Here is a 27,964-nt window from a genome sequence, read left to right on the forward strand (position 1 = left end):
TGGATCTCTGTGGTATTCAGGAGGTCCGGTGGACCGGCTCTGGCTCCTGCCACCATGAGGGGTGGACAGTCCTCTACTCGGGACTGGAGACGGCCAAACAATAGAGAGTGGCTTTTCTTCCGAAAGAATGAAGGGGGCGTGGGAGCATGGCGGTGAGGTGTGGGAGGCTGTAAGCCCCAGTCTACTTTGGGCTTGCCTTCCTATAAACTAGAGGCACGGAGTGGTGGTCGTGATTACTTATGCCCCCACCGAAGATGAACATCCGTGTAGGGCTGCAGGCAAAGCCGATGAGTCAGATGCCTTCTATGACCTCCTGTCACAGGTGCTGGCTAAAGTGGCCCCTCTGGTTAGAGTAATCATGTTGGGTGACTTTAGTCCCTCAGTTCGTTATGATGTTGGCACCTGGTCTGGAGTGATTGGAGGGCATGGGCCAGATCAGCTCAATAACAACGGTAGGTGGCTGCAACATTTTTGTGTAGCTCATGGGCTTGTAATTACCAACACGCTGTTCCGGCATCGGCTCATAAACACAACATCGTGGATGCACGCTGGGTCCAAGCAAGAAAATCTGCTGGACTACATAGTGACGGATCAGCGGATGCGGGCCCATGTCCTTGACACCAGGACCTACCGTAGAGCTGATCTGCCCACTCACCATCGACTTGTCATCTGTAAGATGTGCCTGCCATTCTTTCACTCTGGTGGTCGGTGTACACCCAGGACCCAATTCAAGCCCACAGTGGCCTAGTCTCAGCTAGCTGATGAAAATTGCAAGGGAGAATTTAATCATCGCTTGCAGCTGGGGTGAGCATCGTCCCCCACTCCTCCTGATGTCGAGTGTAAATGGGCGAGGTTAACGACTGGCTAATGCAGCTGCAATGGTTGCTTTGGGTACATGGTCCAAACCTCCCCAGAGACCTTGGCTGACAGAGGAGGTGTTCAGGCTGGCTGAGAAAAAGCGACAGGCCCACTCTCATTGTCTACAGCATCCCACGTCAGGGAATGAGGAGGCTTACCGCAGCCTTCGCTCTGAGGTTCGGACAGCCGTGAGGCATTGCAAGGATGGGTGGTGGTCGCAGGTTGCTGAGGAAATGGAGTCTGCCTCAGTGGCTCGCAATCACAAATCACTAACTCCATCAAAAAAGTAACTTGCAGTGCCCCACCTATCACCATCATTAGGGGAAAGAACAGTGATCCAATCTCCGACCCCCAGGAACAGGTTTGAAGATTTGATGAGCATTTCTGTGAGGTCTTGGGGGAAGGGAAATTCCTCAGTCTGGAAAACATTATGGGACAAAGTGGGGATGACCCTGCTGAGGCTGCGGTGCCTCAAATATTGGAAGAAGTCACCCCCTGTGAGTGGCTGGCTGAAGTGCCATCTGTTGAGGAAGTACTGAAGGCGATCCAGAGTCTGAGATCAAAAAAATAACCGGGCAGAGATGATCTCCCAAGCGAAGTGCTGAGGGAGGGTGGCGTTTGTGCACAGACTGCCCTATATGACATCATAACAACAGTCTGGACCACTGGACGGGTTCCGCAGGATTGGAAGGATGCCCTGGTGGTCCCCCTTTTTAAGAAGGGGGACCGCACAGACCGTAACAACTACAGGGGCATCTCACTCCTCAGTGTGCCGGAAAAGGTCCTGGCAAGGATTATTCAGCATCGCCTTGCCAGGCACGCTGAGGAGAGGCTTGCGGAGCCCCAATGCGGTTTCAGGAAAGGGCGGTCCTGCACAGATGCCATATTTTCTGTCCGTCTGCTACAGCAGAGGTGTAGGGAATTCCAACAAGACCTACATCTCTGCTTTATTGACCTGGTCAAGGCCTATGATACCATCAGTAGGCCTGGGCTCTGGGTCGTTCTTCGTGCTTTTTGGAGTACCTGACCCTCTGCTCACGATCATTAAGGACCTTCATGATGGTGAGCGGGCCCGGGTAAAACTACATGGCCGGGAGTCAGAGCCATTCCCTGTACACCTTGGGGTGCGACAGGGATGTCCTCTGGCTCCCACATTATTTAACATCTATTTTGACCACGTAGTTCGTGAAGCCTTCAATAGCTGTACCGGGGGAATCTCCATATGGTACAGATATAATGGGAGGCTAATCGATGCCCGGGTGCGGTCAAGGGATGGCTCCCTATTGCTCAACCACGTTATGTATGCTGATGATTTGGTAATAGCTGCTCAGTCAGAGGAGGAGTTGGAGACGCTGCTGCTGAGACTGGAGCGTGCCACTAAGAGGTGGGGCCTTACCATCAGCCCCACCAAAACTAAGCACCTGCCTGGGTATTTTGTACCATCGGACACTTCACCCCCACAACCCCCAATCGGTGATGGGGCAGTTGTGGAGAGAGTGGAGAGTTTCCCATACCTGGGCAGTGTGCTTATGACTGGCTCCAGTTTAACAGCAGAGGTCTCACTCCGAATCAGTCGAGCGGCAATATATTTTCATCGGTTGCGTAACGCTGTGTGGAAGCTACCTGGTCTGTCGCTCCGCACTAAGCTTCAGGTCTTCTCGGCCACGGTCATTCCCTCCCTTCTCTACGCTTGCGAAACGTGGACCCCCCTAATGGAACATCTTCGCCGGTTAGAAACATTTAGGCTGGCCTGCCTACGATCCATCCTGGGTTTAACCAGACTGGATTGTGTGAGGAGCTCACAAATCCTTGAAAGATCCGCATGCCCAGCCACCGCATGCCGAAACAGCTTTTGTTTGGCTGGATTGAGGGGGCTAAGCGGGCGCGGCACGGGCTAGAGAATAGATGGAGTGATGTGGTACAGGAGGACGTGGAGCTGAGTGGACTTGCCGATGACTGGTACCAGCGGTGTCAAGATCGGCCTCTGTGGAGGAGGCTCGTGAAGGACGCTACTGGGCAGTTGGAGGCAGTCGCCCTCCAACAACAACGGAGGGCGGAGGAGCGACGCTCACAACAACGAGCGGAGCGCCGGGTGGCTAAAGCACAGCAGATTGGCACAGTAGGGGGCACTGGTGGTGCATCAGCCAGTCATCTCAGTCAGTCGACCCGTGGCACCTGGGTCTGCCCCGTGACCTCCTGCCAGCGGGCGTTCGACACTTCACGTGGCCTCACGGTGCACATAGCCTGGCACAAGCGTCGTGGTGACGTCACCGCCACTTAGTGGCGAATGGCGGTTGTTGTTGTAGTGTAGTGTGTGTGATGTATGTGGTGTGTGTGGTGTGTGTGATGTATGTGGTGTGTGTGGTGTATGTAGTGTGTGTGCTGTGTGTAGTGTGCTGTGTTACTGTGGGTCTGGTTTTCTGTGGGTCAGAGGGGAGGGATGAGGGGGGTGAGAGGGGGGGTAAGAGGGAGGGGGGTGAGAGGGGGGGGGCTGCGAGCGGCACCTCCTCTGTGCGGGCTCCTCCCCCCCTCCTCCTCCATCGTCGTCGTCACCGCCTCCTCCACCCTCCCCACGTCCACGCCTCGGCAGCAGTGGAGAGAGCCTGGACCTGGCGCCTGGCGTGACTTCTCCTGCGCCTGCAGTCACGGGGCGCCCGTGCTCATTGCTGCACTGACGCTCACAGCGGTGACGTCACTCGAATGCGGGGGCCCCGAGCCATGAATAACCCCGCCCCCTCCCCCTGTGTTGACCAAGCAGCTAGATGCGAACCAAGACTCGAGTGCGTGGCCCTGAACTATGAATAACCCTCCCCCCCCTTTCCGATTGGGCAGCTAGATGCAAGCCAAAATTCTAGGCCATAACCCTGAACTATAACCCGCGCCAACTGAACAGCTTGGTGCGAGACTCTCGTGGACGGCCCTGCACCATGAATAGTCCCACCCCACCCCCCCCCGTCGATTGAGCAGCTAGATGATGTGGGAGCCAAACCTTGCTCGTTGCGGGGCCCTAAACCATGAATTCCGCCTACCCCCCCCCCGCCCCCCAAACAAAGCAGCTAGATGCGAGCCAAGACTCTCGTAAGGAGGCCCTGCAAGAGATGGGGGGGGGGGGTTCGGTGGGCGACTCGTGAATGAGAATCTGTATCGAGGATCGGAGGAATCCGATTAAGGGACCGTCCATAAATGACGTCACGCGATTTTTGACCACCCTCCCCCCCTCGTCACAAAAAGTCAGACCCCCCTCAAATGACGTCACAAAGCTCTGCCCCCCCCCAAAAAAAATGCTTCAAATCGCTTTAAACTATTGTCATTTTTCATATTCTTGGTTCTTTCGGTAAAGTCACGTTGAAGGGAAACAATAAAATATATATAAAACAATATATATTGTTCTATATATTTTATTATTTTATTATTTCCCTTCAACGTGACTTTACCGAAAGCACCAAGAATATGAATCACTGCAGTCACGAAAGCTTTAAATCACTATTGTCATTGTAATTGCGTATTTAATGTGACGCTGCACTCTGATGTTGTAGGAGAAAACATTTATTAAAAAGTCTATTTAATTAAGTAGAACGTGTTGTCCATGTTTATTTAAAGTTGCGCATTTTGATGTGTGACGTCACATTTCTCAAACCCACCCCCTCGTCACACATCGTCACAAACGTCTAACCCCGCCCCCCCCCCCAGGTGCGTGACGTCATTTATGGACGGCCCCTTAGCCGCGGTTATCACAAAAGCGACAAAGCAAAGCACCTCGCCTTGGGGTCATGGGAGATATTTTATTCAGAACCGCGATGCCTCTCGATGGCTACACGGGAACGATGCTTCGTTGCGTCTGTGTCAGCAACATGAAGATTACAAACGAGGAAAGCAAGCGGGACGGCGAGTTTCACCACGTGCATTACACCGCACAATATATACTGTACCGCGCGGCGATGGGAATCTCCGCCGGTCCAGTCGGCGAGCATCGAGCGAAAGGTCTTAACCGACGTACCCACAAATCCATCCCTTGTAATGGTGTCTCCTGGCCACCTCGCATGCTCGAGTCCACAACCCCTGGATGTTCCCAGGAGCTCCACCACCTTTTAAGGGCTATCCAGGTTCAACCCTGCTTAGATTTCCACAATACGACCAGATCGAGCAAATTTCAGGGAAAACTGACCGTTAGACCTGTGCTTACCTTATCGTTAATATCACCTTTCCGCTTATTTAAAACCGGCAAAGCCTCGGTTTTCCCCATTCCCACGCCGCTACGGTGACGTGCGGCCGTCTGGAACGCTCTTCCTTCCGATAATTAGGAAGCCATTGGGAGCTGTGATGCATCCTCTATGTTGACAATCTCATTGATCTAGAACCGCTTCTCGTTGTTGTTGTTTAGCTTGTTGTCCTTCCCCCCGCACCTCCGATCAGCGCGGTTGGCTACGTACGGTGCGAACGTGCGGGCACCGTACACGTTGCGAGTACGAAGCGCTCTGAAATGCCACCACGGTTAAAGAACCGCAGCTGTGAAGCACCCAAAACACCACCAGCATCACTACGGCGACGGCGACGACGACGAAGACTCCGCCGGGGTTTGTGTAAACCTCGCAGGGCTGGAGAGACTTCCAGTGTCTTCAGGCCGCACCCGCTCCTCCGTGAAGGTGGTCGAGTCGCTTGGCAAAGCGGGCGAGGTTTTCTGTCCGGACGCGGGTTTTGTGTTCCAAGTGCAGGGCGCTTCAACATCGCCCCGGACTGATCCCACGGCGATGGAGCCCGTGGACGCAGCCCTTACGGTATGGGGCCGGCCATAAATGACATCACGCGATTTTGGACGATTTTTGCCCCCCCCTCGTTACACCAGCGTCACAAAAAGTCAGACACCCCCCTCAAATGACGTCACAAAGCTCTGCCCCCCCCCCACCTCCATAAATAAAACACGCTTCAAATCGCTTTAAACTATTGTTGTCATTGTAGTTGCGTATTTAACGTGGCGCTGCACTCTGATGTTGTAGGAGAAAGCATTTATTTCTCAAACCCCCCCTCCTCCTCGTCACAAATGTCTTACCCCGCCCCTCCCTAGGTGCGTGACGTCATTTATGGACGGCCCCTATGGGGGGGGGCTGTACGATACAATCCACCCCAGAGCCGTACCCGATACGGCGAACTTTGACCATGGCCACCCGATGCGCATCTCGCGATCGGTGCTGTCGAAGACGGCTTGAGAGGTCGAGGCCAAACCAATCGCTGCGGCGCTCCGGTCGTCCGTGACCTCGTAGAGGTCGTCCGTGACCTCGTAGAGGTCGTCCGTGATCCTCAGGTCGAGCCATCACAGTGCTGTGGAACTTCCGGAATGCCGGCCGCAATGAGTTGAATTTTGCCCAATCGCAGTGACGCGGGGAAGTCGCGACCGCTTCAGAGACACTGGCGCTCCGCGGCCTTTGAAATCCTACTCGGGTTTTCGGTCGGGCGACAGTTTGCGGGGTCACTTTAGGCTCAAGGCAAACTTTGTTTCAGGGGCGGTGTTACCTGCACCATTTTGAACCGGTCCGGGAAACCGCCCCTCGCCGAACGGGAGACTTGCCGGGCGGGCAGTTGGCGGCGCAAACAACGTCCGAGCACGATTTGAGAATGGACGTGTGGACGTGTGGACGTGTGGACGTCTGAAAGCCGAGCTTTGCCATCTTTCCGAGCACGGCTTTATTTGTGCCCAGTCTCGCTTCCGTTCCTTCTCTCTTCTTGCCCCGTTGCACCATGGAACAAATTCCTACTCCACGTCAAGACTGTCACCCTCGCGTTCCACCTTTCGCTCGCCGCTCAGGTCCCGTCTATTCTCGTTTGCTTCGCCCGCCTTGAACCCGCTCCCAGCCCCTAATTCCTGACCTGGCTCCGACGTCTGGCCACATCTCTCCCCCAGCCCGACGGTGCACTCCTCCATCGGCTCAACTCTCCGGCCACCAGACCTCTGCCCCTACCACCCTCCACCTATCCTCATCCACGCGCAATTCACAACTCCCATACCCCACTACTTCTCATCCACGCTGCACCACCCATCAGGCACCATCACTCACCATCACATTCCACCTTATTCTGCCTTACCTACCCCTTCAACATCATCTCCATTCCAAGCCCCTGTCCGTCCATTCCATCACCTTCCTCACTGAACGCCATCGGATTGCATCTTAAAGCACCCTGGAAAGGGCACTTATATAAATACGAAATAAAATAGAATGGAATAGAATGGATATTGATCGACGCCTCTGCCACCGACGTTGGTGGCGCTTGGGTCTCAAGTTCTGCATCGGTTCCAGGTTGATGGCAGGCCGGGAGAATGCGTTGCCTTCAACATTAGAAACCACCGTCTTGATCATGAGCACGCAGCTGCGGCCTGGATTTGAGCCCAGGGTCCCAGAGATGCCGGTCCAGCACTGTGACCTCCAAGCCACCTAAACCATATCTCTTTGAACGTTCAGGCGTCATTGTGTCGCCAATGCCCGCGCTGCAGCTTTATCCACGTCCACGCTTATCCCAGGTTACTGCCGTTAACCCGTTGTTGATTTCATGTGGTTCATATTCAAGGTGCTTACAAAAAAATCAAGACAAAGGTCCCGCCGTGTAGCCTGTAACAGACTGGTTGGGGTAAGTGCTGTTAGCGAGTAGCAGCACCTATGAAGGCTGCCACGGCACACGAGGGGGTGGGTGGCCAGCACTACCCCCGGCCGCCTTTGTCTCCCCCAGTGGCGATGTTTACTACGCACCGCACCAGGTACTCATTTAAGGCTGAGTCGACCTCGGGGAGGCCCAGAACCAGTTCATATTTTTTTTACACAAATGTTGGCCTTGAGCGGGAATCGAACTCAGGAAGCCAGGTTTGTAGCGCTGTGCAGCGCAAACCACTGCACTACCACAGAGGTGGCCACGCAACAACAACAACAACCGGCATTCGCCACTAAGTGGCGGCGACGTCACCACGACGCTCGTGCCAGGCTAGGTGCACTTTGAGGCCATCACTTGAGGCCGGCTGGCAGGAGGTCACGGACAGACCCAGCAGATGCCATGGGTTGACTGACTTGAATCGAATGGCAGATGCACCACCAGCCGCGCACCCCAATGCGCCGACTGGCTGCGTTGTAACCTCCCCGGTGCTCCGCTCGTCATCATGAGCGTCGCTCCTCCACCATCCCGTCGTTATTTGAAGGGCGACCGCCTCCCAACTGCCACAGTAGCAGCAGTCCCCAACGTGCACCTCGCCTGGCGGGTGCCCAGCAGCGGCCTTCACGAGCCTCGTCCTCCACGCGCGCGCTCAAGCGCGCAGTCGGTGGCGACGAAGCAAGTCCCGGCCATCGGGCAGGGCAAGGGTTCACACAGCCAGGCCTCTCCTCCTCCACCGCCTCCTCCTCCTCCTCTTAAGAAAGCCACGAGTTTGGGGGTTGGTTCGGAGCCGCCTCCATTCTCTCATCGGCCAATCGAGTCTCTCGGGCCAGTGTGGGCCCACCGTCCGGGCTTGGCTCGAGTGCCGCTTGCGTCAACAACGGCGGGCACTCATTAACCGCTTGTTGGCCGCTTGGTGGCGCTGGCGTACTTAGGCGTTTTGATGACGTACGTCAACGTACGTACATCGGTTTTTGTTCCGATTCCGGAACCGGAAGAAGAAAAAAAAGAAGAAACACCGAAGTAACTTTATCGGTACGTCGAGGCTCCCACAGGGCCATGCGCGGAGCGGCGTGTGGCGCAGATTTTGGCGCCGGCAATCGTAGAGTTTCCGGCGGTCATGCCGCTACGGTTCTCTGCGGTGAGTACCGACGTCTTTATAAAAACAACGGCGCTGCTGCTACGCCTTCGTCTATATAAAATTAAATAACGAGCCACCCGCGTGTTCCCAGATTGGGCGGTGAACGGGACACACTCACCCCACACCCACCCTGCGACTTGCCAGACGTCATCGGAACTGGAGGGGGGTTAATGCTGTGGCGTCACCCGCAACAATAACGACCCACCGCTGGCGGCCGACGTTCAAGATCACGCGACGTCGTTCGGGACCGCGTCGGCTACCGTGGGCGCCAATGGCGTCACGGTCCAAGATTGCCCCCTAGACCCACGTGAGCGTGCACACAGCCCCCTAGACCCACGTGAGCGTGCACACAGCCCCCTAGACCCACGTGAGTGTGCACACAGCCCCCTAGACCCACGTGAGCGTGCACACAGCCCCCTAGACCCACGTGAGTGTGCACACAGCCCCCTACAGACCCCGTGAGTGTGCACACAGCCCCCTAGACCCACGTGAGTGTGCACACAGCCCCCTACAGACCCCGTGAGTGTGCACACAGCCCCCTAGACCCACGTGAGTGTGCACACAGCCCCCTAGACCCACGTGAGTGTGCACACAGCCCCCTAGACCCACGTGAGTGTGCACACAGCCCCCTAGACCCACGTGAGTGTGCACACAGCCCCCTAGACCCACGTGAGTGTGCACACAGCCCCCTAGACCCCCATGAGCGTGCACACAGCCCCCTACAGACCCCGTGAGTGTGCACACAGCCCTCTAGACCTCCGTGAGCGTGCACACAGCCCCCTAGACCCACGTGAGCGTGCACACAGCCCCCTAGACCCACGTGAGTGTGCACACAGCCCCCTAGACCCACGTGAGTGTGCACACAGCCCCCTAGACCCCCATGAGCGTGCACACAGCCCCCTACAGACCCCGTGAGTGTGCACACAGCCCTCTAGACCTCCGTGAGCGTGCACACAGCCCCCTAGACCCACGTGAGCGTGCACACAGCCCCCTAGACCTCCGTGAGTGTGCACACAGCCCCCTAGACCCACGTGAGCGTGCACACAGCCCCCTAGACCCACGTGAGTGTGCACACAGCCCCCTAGACCTCCGTGAGTGTGCACACAGCCCCCTAGACCCCCATGAGCGTGCACACAGCCCCCTACAGACCCCGTGAGTGTGCACACAGCCCCCTAGACCTCCGTGAGCGTGCACACAGCCCCCTAGACCCACGTGAGTGTGCACACAGCCCCCTAGACCCACGTGAGTGTGCACACAGCCCCCTAGACCCCCGTGAGCGTGCACACAGCCCCCTAGACCCACGTGAGTGTGCACACAGCCCCCTAGACCCCCGTGAGCGTGCACACAGCCCGCTACCACAGCTGGGGAGGGGACCCTGTACCCACAACACGGCGACCCGACCCAGGAGAGGTCATCCCACATTCTGCCGCGCGCACGGGTACGCATGCGTGTGTGCGGGTACGTGTGTGTGCGGGTACGTGTGTGTGCGGGTACGTGTGTGTGCGGTTAGGTGTGTGTATGGGTACGTGTGTGTGCGGGTACGTGTGTGTACGGGTACGTGTGTGTACGGGTACGTGTGTGTACGGGTACGTGTGTGTACGGGTACGTGTGTGTACGGGTACGTGTGTGCGTGTCAAGTGAATTGAGCTTCCCGCGCACATCGGTCAGTAATGCCGATGGCCACGTCCCCGAGACGGACCTCGCGAGGCTCGTGAGAGAGAGAGAGAGGGGAAGTGTGAAATCGTCTTCCTGCTGGGGGTTCAGAGGTCATGCGACGCCAGATGAAGCATCCGCTGGAGGGTGGCAATAGAGTCGTCGGAGCTTGAACATCTCCAAAAGCGTTCGAGGAGTCAACGCGCGCATTTGTCTGACCGAAGTGCAGAGCGGGTGGTCGCTTTGTTACAGCCATTTCGTCTGGGGGAGGGGAGCGGATGGAGGGAGACTTTAACATTTGGCCCAAGGCCTCTGACCAGATCACTCTGAACGATCGGCCCCTCCTCTCCCCAGAGGTGACCGTACGAGCGATTGTGACCTTGGTCAGTGCTTGGGTTGGTGACCACCGTGGCTTGCGAAGTGTTGTAGGAGGTGGGGTTGCGAGCTGCTGGGAGCTAAGCTGCCTTGCCCAGGGTTGAGTTGCTCTCTGGGTTACCTAGCTTGTACGTAACATACAGACGTTGAACTTCTTACACGCCGTGCGGAGACAACCCCTGCTCATCAGCGTTTCCTCCCACACGGAAGCCAAAACCTCCTCGTTAATAAAATTAACCGAACCCATCCGAAACATAGCAGCACACTCCTAAGTATGCAGACTCACCGATAATTTCTTGGGTGGGAAAATAGCGCACGATTACGATTCGTCCATCTGTCCGTGAACGCTGCGTGTGGGTGGCGTATCCCTCCATTAAGTGCGTGATCCGTGCCGACGATCTTGTGAAGGCCACGGTAGGTACGAACAAAAAACAAAAAACCCAACCGGTCGGTCGATTTCCACGAAACGTTCCCTCTCGTCACTTGGCCTGGCCCCGTTCCGTCGTCCCTCCGTTTGCCAGGGCGTTTTAAAACGAGAGCCCCCCTCCCCCCCCCCCCCTCTCGGGGCAGGGAAGCGTCAGTGGGTCGGCCACTCACGATTGCGAAAAAGATCGCGAGGCTGCACGAGGCTGCGGCGGCGTCGCCATTAACAAACTCAAGAAGCTCTCCCTTGCTAAGGCGCTACAGAGACGCTGAGCGAGCTGGTGAATCGTCCGTGGCGAACACAACACCCGAGGGAGGGAGGGGCATACGGATTGCCACACCCGCCGCCCGTCCGGCTAAAAAAAATCTCTTGAAATGTGCGAGACTCGGAATACACTGCGAATTTCATATACATGTACAAAAAGTTGTGCTACCGTATCCGTTGTGCGTAGTCGAATGTGGAACTCTCACAGAGCGGAGTGTCGGAATGGCCCGCAGAGGGAGGCATCATGGAAGTCCTTCTGAGGGCCCTCCACACACCTGTTACCGCTCGTTCCCACGCGCTAACGGAGCGCGCTGGGGACCAGAAATGAGAAAAGTTCGTTCAGAATTTAACCAAAGTTAAAACATAAAAACGATTACGGGTTTTTTATGAGACCACACTTGAGAACCCGGGTTCATCATAACTCAGTCTACGTGAGTCTACGGGTCTCTATGGGAGTCTATACATCTCTATATGAGTCTATATATGTCTCTATATGTCTATAAATCTCTATGCAAGTCTATAGATCTTAATGCAAGTCTACAGATCTCTGTGCGAGTCTACGAGTCTCTGTGTGAGTCTACGGATCTCTGCGAGTCTATAGACATCTATGCAAGTCTACAGATCTCTATGCGAGTTTGCGTGTCTCTATGCGAGTCTACAGATCTCTATACGAGTCGATAGATCTCGATGTGAGTCTACAGATCTCTGTGCGAGTCTACGAGTCTCTGTGCGAGTCTATAGATCTCGTTGGTGACAGGGCTGAGACCACCAGCTAGCCACACTTTACAGCCCACCAGTCTAATCTCCGCAGGTTGGACGGCCAAATCCCAGAATTCCAACCCAGGGTTCCCAGATGGGGGTGCCGGTTCGGTGTCCGGGGAACTTCTGAGCCACCACGGCCCATCCCTTAGTCAAGTACTGTGAGCAACAACAAAAACTAAACTAGAACACTGACGTTTCAACCAAAGTTAAGAAGAGTTAAGCAGCACTTGCGGACGCTCGCTCCGGCAGCCTTCAATCAGGGCCGGCCGTCTCCACTGCGCGGCCTCCCCGCCTCCTCCTCCTCCACCTCCTCCTCCTCCTCCAACCCCGCGGGCCCCGGCAGGCCCTCCGCCGGCCACTCCGCCGGCAGCCCCCCCAGCCCCGGCCCCGGGCCCTGCCGGACTGGCCCCGGCGGGCCCCTCTGGCGGTGGCGTCGCAGGTGGTTCCTGAGCGTGGAGAGCAAGGAGAAGCGCTTGCCGCACTCGGCGCACTCGTGCGGGTGGTCGCGCGTGTGCAGCACGTGGTGGCGCCGCAGGTTGCACACGCTGGTGAAGCCGCGGCCGCACTCGCCGCAGACGTGCGGCCTCTCGCCCGTGTGCGTGCGGTAGTGCTTCTTCATGTCGGACAGGTTGGAGAAGCGGCGGCCGCACTCGCCGCAGGCGTGCGGCCGCTCGCCCGTGTGGATGCGCCCGTGGATCTTGAGGTTGGAGAGGTGCAGGAAGCCCTTGCCGCACTCGGGGCAGGCGTGCGGCCGCTCGCCCGTGTGCGTCGCCAGGTGGCGCTTGAGGTTGCGTCCGTTGGGGAAGCCGCGGCCGCACTGCTCGCACACGTGCGGCCGCTCGCCCGTGTGCGTCTTGGCGTGGATCTTGAGGCTCGACAGCTGCGAGAAGCCCTTGCCGCACTCGGCGCAGGCGTGCGGCCGCTCGCCCGAGTGGACGCGCTCGTGCACCTTGAGGCTGGAGCGGTGCAGGAAGCCCTTGCCGCACTCGGCGCAGGCGTGCGGCCGCTCGCCCGTGTGCGTCTTGGCGTGGATCTTGAGGCCCGAGAGCTGCGCGAAGCCCTTGCCGCACTCGGCGCAGGCGTGCGGCCGCTCGCCCGAGTGGACGCGCGCGTGCGTGCGCAGGTTGGAGAACTGCAGGAAGCCGCGGCCGCACTCGGCGCAGGCGTACGGCTTCTCGCCCGAGTGCGTGCTCAGGTGGCGCTTGAGGTTCCACTTGTTGCGGAAGGCCTTGCGGCAGATCTTGCAGGCGTGCGGCCGCTCGCCGAGGTGGGCGCGGGCGTGCGACTTGAGGCTGTGCAGGTGGGCGAAGCGCTTGCCGCACAGCGGGCAGCAGTGGGGGCGCTCGCCCGTGTGGGTGCGCGCGTGGGCCTTGAGGCTGGACGCGTGCGGGAAGTCGCTGCCGCACTCGGCGCACACGTACGGGCGCTCGCCCGTGTGGGTGCGCGCGTGCCGCTTGAGGCTGCGCGCGTCCGACAGGCGCTTGCCGCACTCGGCGCACTCGTGGATGCCCGAGCGGCCCGCGCTGCCTCCCGCTGCGCAAGGGGGGGAGGGGGCGGGGGAGGGAGGGAGGGAGGGAGGGGAGGGAGGGAGGGAGGGAGGGAGGGAGGGAGGGAGGGAGGGAGGGAGGGAGGGAGGGAGGGAGGGAGGGAGGGAGGGAGGGAGGGAGGGGGAGGGAGGGAGGGAGAGCGGCGCTCAGAGCGTGGTGGCGGCAGGGGGCTGTGAGTGAATCTTCCTGGCCAGTTCCGCGGGGGTTTAAGTGAGTGTGGGTTGGGTAGCGGGTGGATAGGGAGTGCCTAGCGGGTGCCTAGCGGGTGGCTAGCGGGTGGCGAGGGAGTGCCCAGCGGGTGGCTAGCGGGTGGCTAGCGGGTGGCTAGTGGGTGGCTAGCGGGTGCCTAGCGGGTGGCTAGCGGGTGGCGAGGGAGTGCCCAGCGGGTGCCTAGCGGGTGGCTAGCGGGTGGCGAGGGAGTGCCCAGCGGGTGCCTAGCGGGTGGCTAGCGGGTGGCTAGTGGGTGGCTAGGAGGTGGCTAGCGGGTGGGTAGAGGGTAGCGAACACGTGTATAGGGAGTGCCTAGCGGGTGCCTAGCAGGTGGCTAGGGGGTGGCGAGTGGGTGGCTAGGGTGTGGCTAGCGGGTGGCTAGGGGGTGGCTAGCGGGTGGCTAGGGGGTGGCTAGGGGGTGGCGAGGGGGTAGCGAGGGCATAGCTAGGGGGTAGCGAGGGGGTGGCTAGCGGGTGGCTAAGGGGTGGATAGCGGGTGGCTAGGAGGTGGCTAGGGGTGGCTAGGGGGTGGCTAGCGGGTGGTGACCCAGAGATCGCAACAGCCCTTCTGCAGTCGCTAGATTCTGCCAGACGAGGTAGCGTCGACAGTCTGTTGACTTCATGCACTCCAGCGGCAGACCATGTGGTGGGGGGGTTACTGTGGAAGCTGGGTGGAGTGGCTCCCTCAAACACCCCGGGGCGACTGCCAACGGGATAGCGGCGCACAATCAGAAGTCGAAAACAAAAAAAGCACGGTAAAAAAAAAATCAAGCCTCAAAAGATTTCAGTCGCAACCTGCGACAAAAAAAAACCTCTCCTCTGTCTGCAGCTGTACTTCCAGAAGGAGCAGATGCCTCCACACTGGCGGTAAGAAAGGCAAGTAAAGCCCCAGAGATAGATGGGATTTACCCGGAATTCCTAAAACACCTTGGCAGCAAAGGAAGAAGCTGGCCGGAGAAACTTCAAAAGAAAAAAAAAATCATCGCCACCAGCAGATTACCAAGACCTTGGAGAAAAGCAAAAGTCATTGCTCTCCTCAATCCAGGAAAACCCTGCTGATGACCCGCACAGCTACAGGCCAATCTCTCTTATTTGTAAAGCCTACGACAAGCTACTTGAGAGAGTCTGGCTATAGCCCGACTCTCCCCTCTCTTGCAAGCCACCGTACCACCTGAGAGCAGGCGGCTTATTTCTACCCCAGGCGATTTAAGCCAAACCCAAACCGAGGCAGCGTCCTCCGCATTCCAAAAAGTACGCTGAAGATCGCGGAGTTTTGTGATTAAACCGTCACCCGCGGACCCACTCCCCAAAATACGTTAGGAGTGGTGCTCGATCGAATTCTCACTTTAATGCAACAAATTAAGCAGCTGAGCAACGGGATAAAAAAGACACGCGCGAAAATCATCCAGAAACTGGCAGGAACCAGTTTGGTGGCTGTGATGTGCGAGCGGATCGCCACGCTCGCCCCCCTCGTGTATTCGACGGGAGAGCATCGCTCACCTGCGTGGGGACACGGCGCTCGCACGCCTCGAGCTATCGGTACGCAACCCAACATCGCGATGCGTGGCCATCTGAGGTACGCCGAGGTCGACGCCGACCCTCCCCCCCCCCCCCCATTGCCTCCCGGTGGTCACCCCGACATCGCTCCGCCTCAAATCCGTCGTGAAAGTGGCGGCCGTCCGGGAGAACCAAAACATTCCCGTCAACCCGGAAACCTTCCGGTACATCGGGACCATAAACCCGGCGCCGCCTGCCCACGCCACTCCCCTTGCGGACGACAGCAGCAGCCTCGCTCCACGCCACGAATACAAGCGAAGGCAAGAGGCGGAGGCGAGCCTCTGGACTGCGGCCGACGTCGAGGATCAACATCTCGTACGGCGACCCTGACCCGTCGAACCTCCCGGTTTCAACCTTCCAATGCCCGCCAACGGGTCGACCATCAACCGAACCCGAACCGGGGCCATGCGGCCGATGCGGCCGATGCGGCCTCCCGAATGCACAAATGGCGCCGTGAAAGATTCCGCGTCCTGCGAGAGTGTGGCCACGAATCCCAAAACCATCGACCGCGATCGTAAACACTCCGCCGCTGCTGCCGCTGCCATCGTCTTCACTCCTCTAACGGAGGAACGGACGAGATCCACGCTGCTTCTGAACAGACAACTGAGGGGATAACAAAGCCGCATTCACATCTTGAATCTGCTGCTATTAATCCATACGAAATAAGAGGGGTGGCTAGGGGGTGGCTAGGGGGCGGCTAGCAGGATGCCTAGCGGGTGACTAAGCAGGTGGCTCATGAGATGGCTCGCGGGGTGACTAAGCGGTGTGGCCAGTTGGTGGCTAGCCGGGGTGACTAAGCGGGTGCCTCGCGAGATGGCTCGCAGGGTGGCTAGCCGGGGTGGCCAGTTGGTGGCTAGCCGGGGTGACTAAGCGGGTGGCCAGGGAGCCCCCCGCCCTCCCGCCCACTCACCGGCGTGCGTGCGCGAGTGCATCTTGAGGCTGGAGGGCTGCGTGAAGACGCGGCCGCAGTCGGCGCAGGGGAACGCGCGCTGGCCCGCGTGCGTGCTCTGGTGGCGCCGCAGGTTGCGCCGGCTCGGGAAGCCGCGGCCGCACTCGCCGCACACGTGCGGGCGCTCCACCGTGTGCGAGCGCTCGTGCCGCCGCAGGGACGCCGCGTCCGGCGCCGCCTTGCCGCAGTGACGGCACCGCGGCAGCTGCTCGGCGTCGCCCGCGCCGGCAGCAGCAGCAGTGGCGGCGGCGCCGCCTCCTGTGTACGTGTGTGTATGTACGTGTGTGTGTACGTGTGTGTGTACGTATGTACGTATGTGTGTGTACGTGTGTGTACGTATGTGTGTGTGTATGTACGTGTGTGTGTACGTACGTGTGTGTGTACGTGTGTGTACGTGTGTGTATGTACGTGTGTACACGTACGTGTGTGTATGTACGTGTGTGCACGTACGTGTGTGTATGTACGTGTGTGTACGTACGTGTGTGTATGTACGTGTGTGTACGTGTGTATGTACGTGTGTGTACGTATGTACGTATGTGTGTGTACGTATGTATGTACGTGTGTATGTACGTGTGTGCACGTACGTGTGTGTATGTACGTATGTACGTGTGTGTATGTACGTGTGTGTACGTGTGTGTGTACATGTGTGTACGTACATGTGTGTACGTGTGTGTACGTATGTGTGTGTACGTGTGTGTGTACGTGTGTGCACGTACGTGTGTGTATGTACGTGTGTGCACGTACGTGTGTGTATGTACGTGTGTGCACATACGTGTGTGTACGTATGTACGTGTGTGTATGTACATGTGTTTATGTGTGTGTTCGTGTATATGTACGTGTGTTTATGTGTGCGTTCGTGTATATGTACGTGTATGCACGTACGTGAATTTACGTGTGTGTATGAGTATATGTACGTGTGGGTGTGTACGTGTGTGTACGAGTATATGTACGTGTGTGTGAGTACGTGTGTGTACGTGTGTGTATGAGTATATGTACGTGTGGGTGTGTACGTGTGTGTACGTGGGTGTACGAGTATATGTACGTGTGGGTGTGTACGTGTGTGTATGTACGTGTGTTTACGTGTGTGTACGAGTATATGTATGTGTGGGTGTGTACGTGTGTGGACGTGTGTGGACGTGTGTGTACGTGTGTTTACGTGTGTGTACGAGTATATGTACGTGTGGGTGTGTACGTGTGTGTACGTGTGTTTACGTGTGTGTACGTGTGTATGTGGGGAGCGGTAGTGTAGCGGTTAGTGCGCTGCGCTATGAACCCGGCGACACGGGTTTCGATTCCCGCTGATGGCCAACACCAGTGACGATTATCTGAACCGGTCCCGGGCCTCCTCTAGGTCGACTCAGCCTCAAATGAGTACCTGGTGAGGTGTGTAGTAAACATCGCCACTGGGGAGACAAAGGCGGCCGGGCGTGGTGCTGGCCACCCATCCCCTCGTGTACCGTTCTGGCCTTCATAGGTGTTCGCTAACAGCACTTGCCTCTACAGTCTGTTAAGGCTATATGGGGGATCTTTATATGTACGTGTGTGTATGTACGTGTGTGTATGTGTGTGTATGTACGTGTGTGTATGTACGTGCTGGGTGGCTAAAGCACAGCAGGTTGGCACACTAGGGGGCACAGGTGGTGCATCAGCCAGTCATTTCAGTCAGTCGACCCGTGGCACCTGGGTCTGCCCCGTGACCTCCTGCCCGCGGGCGTTCGACACTTCACGTGGCCTCAAGGTGCACATGGCCTGGCACAAGCGTCGTGGTGACGTCACCGCCACTTAGTGGCGAATGGCGGTTGTTGTTGTGTACTTTGAGTGGAGCGGTAGCGTCGCGGTTAGCGTGATGCGCTACGAACCCAGCGACCCGAGTTCGATTCCCGTTCACGGCTAACACCAGTGACAATAATCTGAACCGGTCCTGGGCTCCACTAGGTCGACTCAGCCTCCACCATAACCACCACCACAAACACCACCAATACCCGCCATTCGCCACTAAGTGACAGTGAAGTCACCATGGTGCCTGTGCCAGGCCAGGTGCACTTTAAGGCCGTGTGAAATATCGAACACCCGCTGTCATGAGGTCATGGGACAGACCCAGCTGGTGCCATGGGTTTACTGACCGAGACGACTGGCAGATGCACCAGATGTGGCCCTCACTGTGCCAACTTGCTGTGTTTCAGCCGCTTATGCCTTCCAATCACCCTAGCCCCAGTACCAGCATCATGACCCACTCGGGCATTAATCTTACCCAACAGGATGACTATCTCGAGGGGTCACTTTAGCTAGCACTTGTGACAGGAGGTCATAGAAGGAATCTGACTCATCGGCTTTTCCTGCATCCCTCCACTGATGCTCATCTTCGGTGGGGGCATAAGTAACCACCACCACCACTCATCACCTCTGGTCGATGGCAAAGTGCGCCCACAGTAGCCTGGGGGTTACAGCTTTCCACACCTCATCATTACGCTCCCACACCCCCTTCATTCTTTTCTTCCTGCCCCGAGTGGAGGACTGTCCACCCCTCATGGTGGCAGAAGCCAGAACCGGTCCACCGGACCTCCTGAATGCCACAGAGATCCAGGCGGTACCGGTCCAGCTCCCGACAGAGGGGTGGCAGCCTCTCCTCCGCAGTGAGCGTTCGAACTTTACACGTGGCCACTCTCAATATCTTTTTGCAGTTTCTACAGGAACGCCAAGGATATGAGTTCAGTGTCCTGGCTCCACCAAACAAAGTTTGGCCAGGGGACGTCATGGATGCCCATCACCCTGAGGCCTCCGGTACAAGCTTAGTTAGATATTTAATACGTGGTTTAGTGGGAAATGAAATGAAAGTGGAGGTGCCACCAACCACCTCTCGCCCGTACAGCAAAGCCCCCCCCCCCCATTGGTCGATGTGGTGGCTACGAGCGCCACGAGGGGAACAGCGGACTAGAATCAGCAGGGTTAGCGTCCGGAAATCACCACCACCACAGACGCCACAGACGCCACCACAGCTTCACCTTCTGGCAACCACCACCACCACAGCCATGACAGCGTCACTGTCCGGTATCCACCACCACCACTACCACCACAATCACCGAGGAGGTGGGGGGGGGGTGTGACACTCACGCGAGTGAGCGGCTCCCGTCTCTCCGCCACTGCCGCCGCCGCCGCCGTCCTCGTCGCTCAGCTCCACCTCCACCTCGGCAGCCGTCCTGTCGGCCGCCCCCTCCGGAGACGACGACGAGGCCCCTCCCCCCACCCCCCCGGCACCCCCCGTCTCGTCGTCCTCGCTCCGCGGGCTCGCTGTCGCCACGCAGCGCGACCACGACCGCAACAATGAGCAGTGGCAGCAGCGGTAGCAGCAGCAAATAATCACTCAGCTATTCAATGCTAAATTCTATGCTAATTCCTTTGTCAAGGGGTGCCTCTGCGGATGTGTATGCTTTAACTTAGCTATTTCAATGCTAAATTCTATGCTAATTCCTTTGTCAAGGGGTGCCTCTGCGGATGTGTATGTTTTAACATAGCTATTTCTGTGACCAGTCACAAGCTAATCACTCAGCCATTTCAATGCTAAATGATATGCTAATTCCTTTGTCAAGGCGCTTTGTTTCCTCTCACACAGCTTAAAGGTCGTGATCTGAACGTGGCTCTTTCACTCCAGCGCTGTCCTACCAGACAGTCTCGTCCCTTCACCTGATGAAGGCCGCCTTTGTTGTGGCCGAAACGTCGTGAGAATATTATTGTGTTATTTTATTTTATCAATTTATTATTTTATTCTCATTCTACGTGACTTTACCGAAAGAACCAAAGAAGCTTTGATTTAGTTTTACACTTAGCAGGCTTTCACGACCAATATGATTCATAATAAAGGCTTTTGGGTTCGATCGCCATGAGAATAAATGTTGTATTCTTAGCTCTTTCGGTAAAGTCACGTTGAAGGGAAACAATAAAATAATAAAATATATATAAAACAATACAAATTCTCAAGACGTTTCGACCATAACACAAACGGTCATCAACAAGTGTGAAAACCTGATGATGACCGTTGTGGTCGAAACGTCGTGAGAATTTTTATTGTTTTATATATATTTTATTATTTTATTGTTTCCCTTCAATGTGACTTTACCGAAAGAGCTAAGAATATGAATAACTGCAGTCACGAAAGTTTTAAATAAAAAAATAAATGTTGTGTCGTAACCCTCCACCACCCAACACGGCCAGTAAGGTTTGTCACGTAAACAAACGCACCAATTAGTGACTTCTTCAGCTCACCGATGTGTTTGGGAGAGCAAATCCACAACATTTACAATTTGAGTACCGTGACGGTTTGCTGGAAATCACATCAACCAGCATCATCGGGCGATTTGCCAGACTAGTGAATAAATACACCTGCTTCCGGTCTTAGATAGAGCAGGATGACGTCACATTATACCCGCACCTCCGATGAGCACACTTGAGCTACGTGCGATTACAAAGACGTTCTACACACACACACACTCGTTTGATTAACCGGCGCCCTCCATGCCCCAACGGATGCCGGATAGCGGAGCTCTGTGCTGCACCTCACAGGTGGCGGAGAGGAACGCGGGGGGAATGCGGTGCCCCTCCCAGTTCGGCCCCTGGATTGGCCGACACCGCGGGTGACGCCGGGCATGCCTTGCGCCGTGTGTACGTGTGTGTGGTGCCGGACGGTAACGCCGTGGTGGATGTGAGAAATGTCACAGAGTGAAGGCCAATTTCAAAATCGGCTAAACCCCTTCGTGGTGCTTGTAGCCACCACAGCGGCCAAACGGGGGCCGGATCGAGGGGGCTAAATGGGAGCGGCACGGGCTAGAGAAGAGATGGAGTGACGTGGTACAGGAGGACGTGGAGCTGTGTGGACTTGCCGATGACCGGTACCAGCGGTGTCAAGATCGGCCTCTGTGGAGGAGGCTCGTGAAGGACGATACTGGGCAGTTGGAGGCAGTCGCCCTCCAACAACAACGGAGGGCGGAGGAGCGACGCTCACAACAACGAGCGGAGCGCCGGGTGGCTAAAGCACAGCAGGTTGGAACAGTAGGCGGAACAGTAGGCGGCACAGGTGGTGCATCGGCCACTCATCTCAGTCAGTCGACCCCTGGCACCTGCTGGGTCTGCCCCGTGACCTCCTGCCGGTGGGCGTTCGACACTTCACGTGGCCTCAAGGTGCACATGGGCTGGCACAAGCGTCGTGGTGATGTCACCGCCACTTAGTGGCGAATGGCGGTTGTTGTTGTTGTTTTGGGTGTGTGGGCGTGTTTGTGTGTGTGTGGGCGTGTGTGGGCGTGTGTGGGTGACGCGAGGCCGTACCGTTTGCGGAGTCTTCCTGCTTCACCTTCACCTGAGGCCAGGCATCATGGCCGGGCTCCTCCTCTTCATCCTCCCCCTCCTCCCCCTCCTCCTCGTCCTCCTCGTCCTCCTCGTCCTCCTCGTGCTCACGCTTTAGTGACAGTGCCACCGCGTCAGGCCTGAAGCCTGCTCACAGGAACACGAGCGAGGGTGGAAACCAACACTATAAACTATTTTGTTATTGTTACCAGGTGTAAGCCCCCACTGACCTGCTACGTAGCTCTTTTTTCAGAAGCGACGTGGCTACCACAACGAAGTGGCTGATATGATCACAGTGTGGAAATTTATCGCAGCAGGCAAATAACGCTAAACGCGTGACGTCGATTCTATTTTCAGGAAAGAAAAAGCCGGAAGGCCCAGAGGAAAGTCCACGTGACCACCACGGGGAGACAGAGAGACACACAGACTACACATACACAGTGGGCATCGTCTAGGGGTCGGGATTGAAGCCACGACCTCCTGCATACCGGGCGAGGGAGATAACATTTCCTAGCCACCATGATAATAATGAGAGAGAGACGCAGACTCCAAATACAGCGAGCATCATCAGGGTCGGAATCGAACCCACGACCTCCTGCACACCAGGCGAGGGATCTAACATCTCCTAGCCACCGGGGTGGCCCTCTCTCTACCATGGGGTTCACAATGGCCGTGTCACCAACTTACAAGGCCTGGGTCTGGGCGACTATTTTCTCGGACTCAAAATGTACAGGGGGGTGCTTCACGAAAATGTTAACACTTATATGGGACTGTGGTTTTTAATGGAAAAATAATGGATAATACGACACTGTAGCATGACAACAAATGTAAATAGCTTCAAAAAGAAAGGGAAAGAGTCTCCACTTGTTCGCCATCGTTGTCAACAACGTGTGCCTGGAATCTTCTCCAAGTGGTCTCCAGAGCCCGGAGATGGCACATTTTCTCGTGGTCATTGTCGCGAATTCTGAGAAGTGTTCACATTTGTTTGAAGCACCCTGTACATCAGGCGTCAGGGTATTTGGCCGCTGCTCTACGTTTCCACGTGATGCTGATAAGCCAATTCGTTTGAGCTGTCATTTGTGATGGTCAGGTCGCTTCTGAGAAAGAGCTACGTGGCAGCTCATTGGGGCCTTACTGGGTAAAATACAAATAGTTTAAATAGTTTAACCGTGCACCTGATATTCCCTTAAGCCCAAAATGCTTATCATCTAAAAACAGTTTTACGACATTGTTATTCCTGGAAATGTTCATCACAGATCGCGTCCTTAAACCGAACAAATATGTTTGCTCCAAATTTCGATTTAAAGCTTTCGTGACTGCAAGGATTCATCTTCTTTGGTTCTTTCGGTAAAGTCACGTAGAATGAGAATAAAATAATAAAATTAATAAAATAACACTATAAAATTTTCACGACGTTTCGGCCACAACACAAGTGGCCTTCTTCAGGTGAAAGGAACAAACCTGTCGGGAAGACAGGTCTGTTCCTCGGGACGACAGGTCTGTTCCTTTCACCTGAAGAAGGCCGTCCGACAGGTTTGTTCCTTTCACCTGAAGAAGGCCACTTGTGTTGTGGCCGAAACGTCGTGAGAATTTTATAGTGTTATTTTATTAATTTTATTATTTTATTCTCATTCTACGTGACTTTACCGAAAGAACCAAAGAAGATGTTTGCTCCAGTTAAGCCGAAATCCGCTGGATCGCCTCTACAGCGCAGTAGTTGTCACATCTTTACGACGGTGGGTGGCGGCGTTTGGCTGATGTTGATTGGCTGTGGGTCTGCTGCCGTCATCGGCTTAGTGGGCCGAGTCTTCTGCTGTGCGGGAGCCAGGAAAGTTTCATCGTCACTGAGCACGCGCATCCTCGATCGCTGTTGGTATTCGTTCTTAATCGAAAGAGTAACAATCGGAATCGTCAGGTGTGCTTCACTTTGAGTGATTTTTATATCGATAACTTATTTTGTCAACTTTTATTAACACCTAATATTAGCGGTGTTCGGCATAGAGATCCGTGGATATTTTTGATATTTCTGGGTTATCCGCGATGTCGAATTACCCGCGGCCATCCTCCCCCGTCATCGGCGCCGATCATGTAGAGTCCTACTGCAGTCTAAGGTGTAAACTCCGTATACGCCGGTAGGGTCTGCATTGAAAACGCACGACCTCCTGCACACCAGGCGAGGGAGACGACATCTGGAGGGGGGGGGGGGGGGGCAGCGCTCACCATCCACCACCTCACGCTTCACGATGACGCCCGGCCAGGGCCGCTCGGCGGCCTCCCGCTTGAGCAGCGTGGCCCGCGGGGCGGACAGAGCCTGGGGCCCTCCAGAGACAGCCTGCGACCCTCCGGCCTCCATCTCTACGTGGGGGGGGGGGGGTCAGGGGTCACCGTTCAGAGTCCTTACGTGGTGGGGCGTTTGTAGGGAGTGAGAGACTGGTCTCTGATGGGTCTCTAGACAAAGACAGACTGGTCTCTGATGGGTCTCTAGACAAAGACAGACTGGTCTCTGATGGGTCTCTAGACAAAGACAGACAGACTGGTCTCTGATGGGTCTCTAGACAAAGACAGACAGACTGGTCCCTGATGGGTCTCTAGACAGTGACAGACTGGTCCCTGATGGGTCTCTAGACAGTGACAGACTGGTCTCTGATGGAGTCTCTAGACAAATACAGACTGGTCTCTGATGGAGTCTCTAGACAAAGACAGACAGACTGGTCTCTGATGGGTCTCTAGACAAAGACAGACAGACTGGTCCCTGATGGGTCTCTAGACAGTGACAGACTGGTCCCTGATGGGTCTCTAGACAGTGACAGACTGGTCTCTGATGGAGTCTCTAGACAAATACAGACTGGTCTCTGATGGGTCTCTAGACAAAGACAGACAGACTGGTCTCTGATGGGTCTGTAGACAAAGACAGACAGACTGGTCTCTGATGGGTCTCTAGACAAAGACAGACAGACTGGTCCCTGATGGGTCTCTAGACAGTGACAGACTGGTCTCTGATGGGTCTCTAGACAGTGATAGACAGACTGGTCTCTGATGGAATCTCTAGACAAATACAGACAGACTGGTCTCTGATGGGTCTCTAGACAGTGACAGACTGGTCTCTGATGGGTCTCTAGACAAAAACAGACAGACTGGTCTCTGATGGGTCTCTAGATAAAGACAGAGAGACTGGTCTCTGATGGGTCTCTAGACAGTGACAGACTGGTCTCTGATGGGTCTCTAGACAGTGACAGACAGACTGGTCTCTGATGGGTCTCTAGACAAAGACAGACAGACTGGTCTCTGATGGAGTCTCTAGACAAAGACAGACTGGTCTCTGATGGGTCTCTAGACAGTGACAGACAGACCCAGTCTCCGTCTATTGGAATGTTACGATTGCAATCATTAATTCTTGAATTGTCAATTGTCAATGGTCAGTAATTATAAGACATTGCTACATAATCGTAGCTAAACTGTGGATTAAAATGCAAATTCTCCGTGTGTGTGTGTGGCCAACACCAGTGACGATTATCTTAACCGGTCATGGGCGTCCCCTAGGTCGGCTCAGCCTGAAATGAATACCCGGCGTGGTGTGTAGTAAAAATCGCCACTGGGGAGACAAAGGCGGCCGGGCGTGGTGTTGAACCACCCGTGTGCCGTGCAGGCCTCTTCTATAGGTGCTCGCAAACAGCACTTGCCCACCGCAGCCTGGCCCGACTCCACGGGAGATGTTCGTGTGTGTTGCCCGTGTGTTGACCGTGTCTCTCTTCGTGTGTGTTGGCCGTGTGTGTTGGCCGTGTCTCTCTTCGTGTGTGTTGGCCGTGTGTTGACCGTGTCTCTCTTCGTGTGTGTTGGCCGTGTGTTGGCCGTGTCTCTCTTCGTGTGTGTTGGCCGTGTCTCTCTTCGTGTGTGTTAACCGTGTACACCAGAACGGATCTCCTGGGGTCCCTGGCCAATGCCTTTAGAGGCAGACGCTGCAAGTCGCCCGCCACGGTTATCAAACACAGCAGCGCCCAGAATCGCTGGAGGTGGATAATTACACCCCCACAGATCCCCGCCTGAATCATCACCACCACCACCGAAGCCACAGAACGCCAACACACACAGACACACGCCTCTCTTTGCATTCAACCGGCACTGCTTTTTAAAAAAAGGCTCCACAGTTGCTTTGCTCTCGCCACTGCAACGCGCCCGAAGGCATTCAGATTCCTTTACAGCAACAACCACCACAGCCACACACACACACGGACACAACTCCCTGCAAACGTGGCGAGTTTAAAAAAAAACAGCCACACACACACACGCAAGCCTTTAACTGCGAGACACTTGGTAAGGAGAGCTGGCTGAATTCCACTCACTCAGGGCCCCTCTCGCTCTCTGCTTGCTTGCTGCTGCTACACTGAAGACAAAAACGCCGTGGGGCTTGAAACGCTAGAAAATGTGGCCGCTTCGTGTGGCAGGAATTCCGACCCAGGGGGGTTTATTATAAAGGAGGCAGTAGGGCGGCGGGAGGGAGGCTCTCCCGGTTTCTCATCGACTAAAAAAAACACAAATATAATTCTCACCAAATCCACGTCGGCCAACAGCGCCCCCCAGCAACCAACTTTCTGTACTGCCTCGGGCCGCCTCGGGCCGCCTCGCCCGAGGCCCCCAGCCGAGAGCCCAAAACCCGGCCCGGCCGCCCGCGACAGCGAACACAAAAACCCGGAGCGTGGTGCCTGAGCCAGCAGGAGGAGTGGGGGTGAGGGGTGGGGTGAGGGGTGGGGTGTGGGGTGGGGGTGGGGTGTGGGGTGGGGGTGAGGGGTGGGGGTGGGGGGTGAGGGGTGGGGGGTGAGGGGTGGGGGGTGGGGGGTGAGGGGTGGGGGGTGGGGGGTGAGGGGTGGGGGGTGGGGGGTGAGGGGTGGGGGGTGGGGGGTGAGGGGTGAGGTGTGGGGTGAGGGGTGGGGGGTGGGGTGGGGGTGGGGGGGTGAGGGGTGGGGGGTGAGGGGTGGGGGTGGGGGGGTGAGGGGTGGGGTGAGGGGTAGGGGTGGGGTGAGGTGAGGGGTGAGGGGTGAGGGGTGGGGTGAGGGGTGAGGGGTGGGGTGAGGGGTGGGGTGAGGGGTGGGGTGAGAGGGGAGGGCCTCCTTCGCCTCCTCCTCCCGTTGATGTCTCGTTCGCCGCACCGGTATCGATCGTGAATGACGAGTCCACCACGGGCGGCTCTTGAAGTCGTCGCGGTCTTGCCGTGGGTAAGGCGACGGAGGGGCTCGCTGGCGATTTGCATCCGTGGGAAGGCCGCCGATCGGCTGCTAAATGGGGCGACAACAAACACCCCGCGCCGAACGGGCGGCTAAAGATTTGGAGCAAAACATTTTTTTGTCTGGGGCGGCGGGGGGTGGGGGGTGGGGTGGGTGGGGTGGGTGGGGGTCTCCAAAAACCGTGAGTGGCGCGCGCGCCCCGTCGCCACTCGACGTTCCGGGGCCCGAGGATGAGCGGGGCCCCGGAACGTGGCTACCCGGGCGAGGGGAGGGCCGCGTGGGGGCCTGGATGCTGCGGAAGCGTGCGCACTTTAACAGTTACACAGAGACCCATAGAGATACACAGAGACCCATAGAGATACACAGAGACCCATAGAGATACACAGAGACCCATAGAGATACACAGATACCCATAGAGTTACACAGAGACCCATAGAGTTAGAGACCCATAGAGATACACAGAGAGCCATAGAGATACACAGAGAGCCATAGAGATACACAGAGACCCATAGAGATACACAGACGCATAGAGATACACAGAGACCCATAGAGTTACACAGGGACCCATAGAGTTAGAGACCCATAGAGATACACAGAGACCCATAGAGATACACAGAGACCCATAGAGATACACAGAGACGCATAGAGATACACAGAGACCCATAGAGTTACACAGAGACCCATAGAGTTACACAGAGACCCATAGAGATACACAGACCCATAGAGATACACAGAGACCCATAGAGATACACAGAGACGCATAGAGATACACAGAGACCCATAGAGTTACACAGAGACCCATAGAGTTAGAGACCCATAGAGATACACAGAGACCCATAGAGATACACATAGACCCATAGAGTTACACAGAGACCCATAGAGATACACAGACCCAGAGATACACAGAGACCCATAGAGATACACAGAGTTACACAGAGACCCATAGAGTTAGAGACCCATAGAGATACACAGAGGCCCATAGAGTTACACAGAGACCCATAGAGTTACACAGAGACCCATAGAGATACACAGACCCATAGAG

General features: G+C 56.2%; 2 protein-coding genes across 7 annotated transcripts in view; both read right to left on the minus strand.

Moving 5' to 3' along the window:
- LOC116956585 (uncharacterized) overlaps positions 1 to 3,566 on the minus strand; it is a 39,794-nt gene extending 36,228 nt beyond the window's left edge. For all 4 annotated transcript variants that reach the window (XR_012930354.1, XR_012930353.1, XM_076054636.1 and 1 more), the window contains exon 1: positions 3,363 to 3,566. Coding sequence is in view for 2 of the 4 variants with exons in the window: in XM_076054636.1 (XP_075910751.1) it covers positions 3,363 to 3,399 (37 nt within the window). In the remaining 2 variants the exon portion in view is untranslated. The remainder of the gene's footprint in view (positions 1 to 3,362) is intronic.
- A 1,054-nt stretch (positions 3,567 to 4,620) lies between these two features.
- LOC116956584 (uncharacterized) lies at positions 4,621 to 27,169 on the minus strand. 3 transcript variants are annotated; one of them, XM_076054642.1, is made up of 6 exons: positions 26,848 to 27,169; positions 23,924 to 24,058; positions 21,686 to 21,850; positions 19,481 to 19,657; positions 16,331 to 16,627; positions 4,621 to 13,640 (listed from the first exon to the last, which is right to left on the minus strand). In XM_076054642.1, the coding sequence occupies exons 2-6, from the start codon at positions 24,054 to 24,056 to the stop codon at positions 12,364 to 12,366; spliced, it is 2,049 nt and encodes a 682-aa protein (XP_075910757.1). In that variant the 5' UTR covers positions 24,057 to 24,058; positions 26,848 to 27,169; the 3' UTR covers positions 4,621 to 12,363. The 3 variants fall into 3 exon arrangements, with proteins under 3 accessions (XP_075910757.1, XP_075910759.1, XP_075910758.1); XM_076054644.1 differs by lacking the exon at positions 26,848 to 27,169 and adding an exon at positions 26,251 to 26,430; XM_076054643.1 differs by lacking the exon at positions 26,848 to 27,169 and adding an exon at positions 26,044 to 26,430.
- Positions 27,170 to 27,964: the final 795 nt, after the last annotated feature.

Source organism: Petromyzon marinus, chromosome 66 (genome assembly GCF_048934315.1).
Source record: "Petromyzon marinus isolate PM22_M1 ecotype Great Lakes invasive population chromosome 66, UKy_Petmar_22M1.pri1.0, whole genome shotgun sequence".
Classification (NCBI taxonomy): Eukaryota; Metazoa; Chordata; class Hyperoartia; order Petromyzontiformes; family Petromyzontidae; genus Petromyzon; species Petromyzon marinus.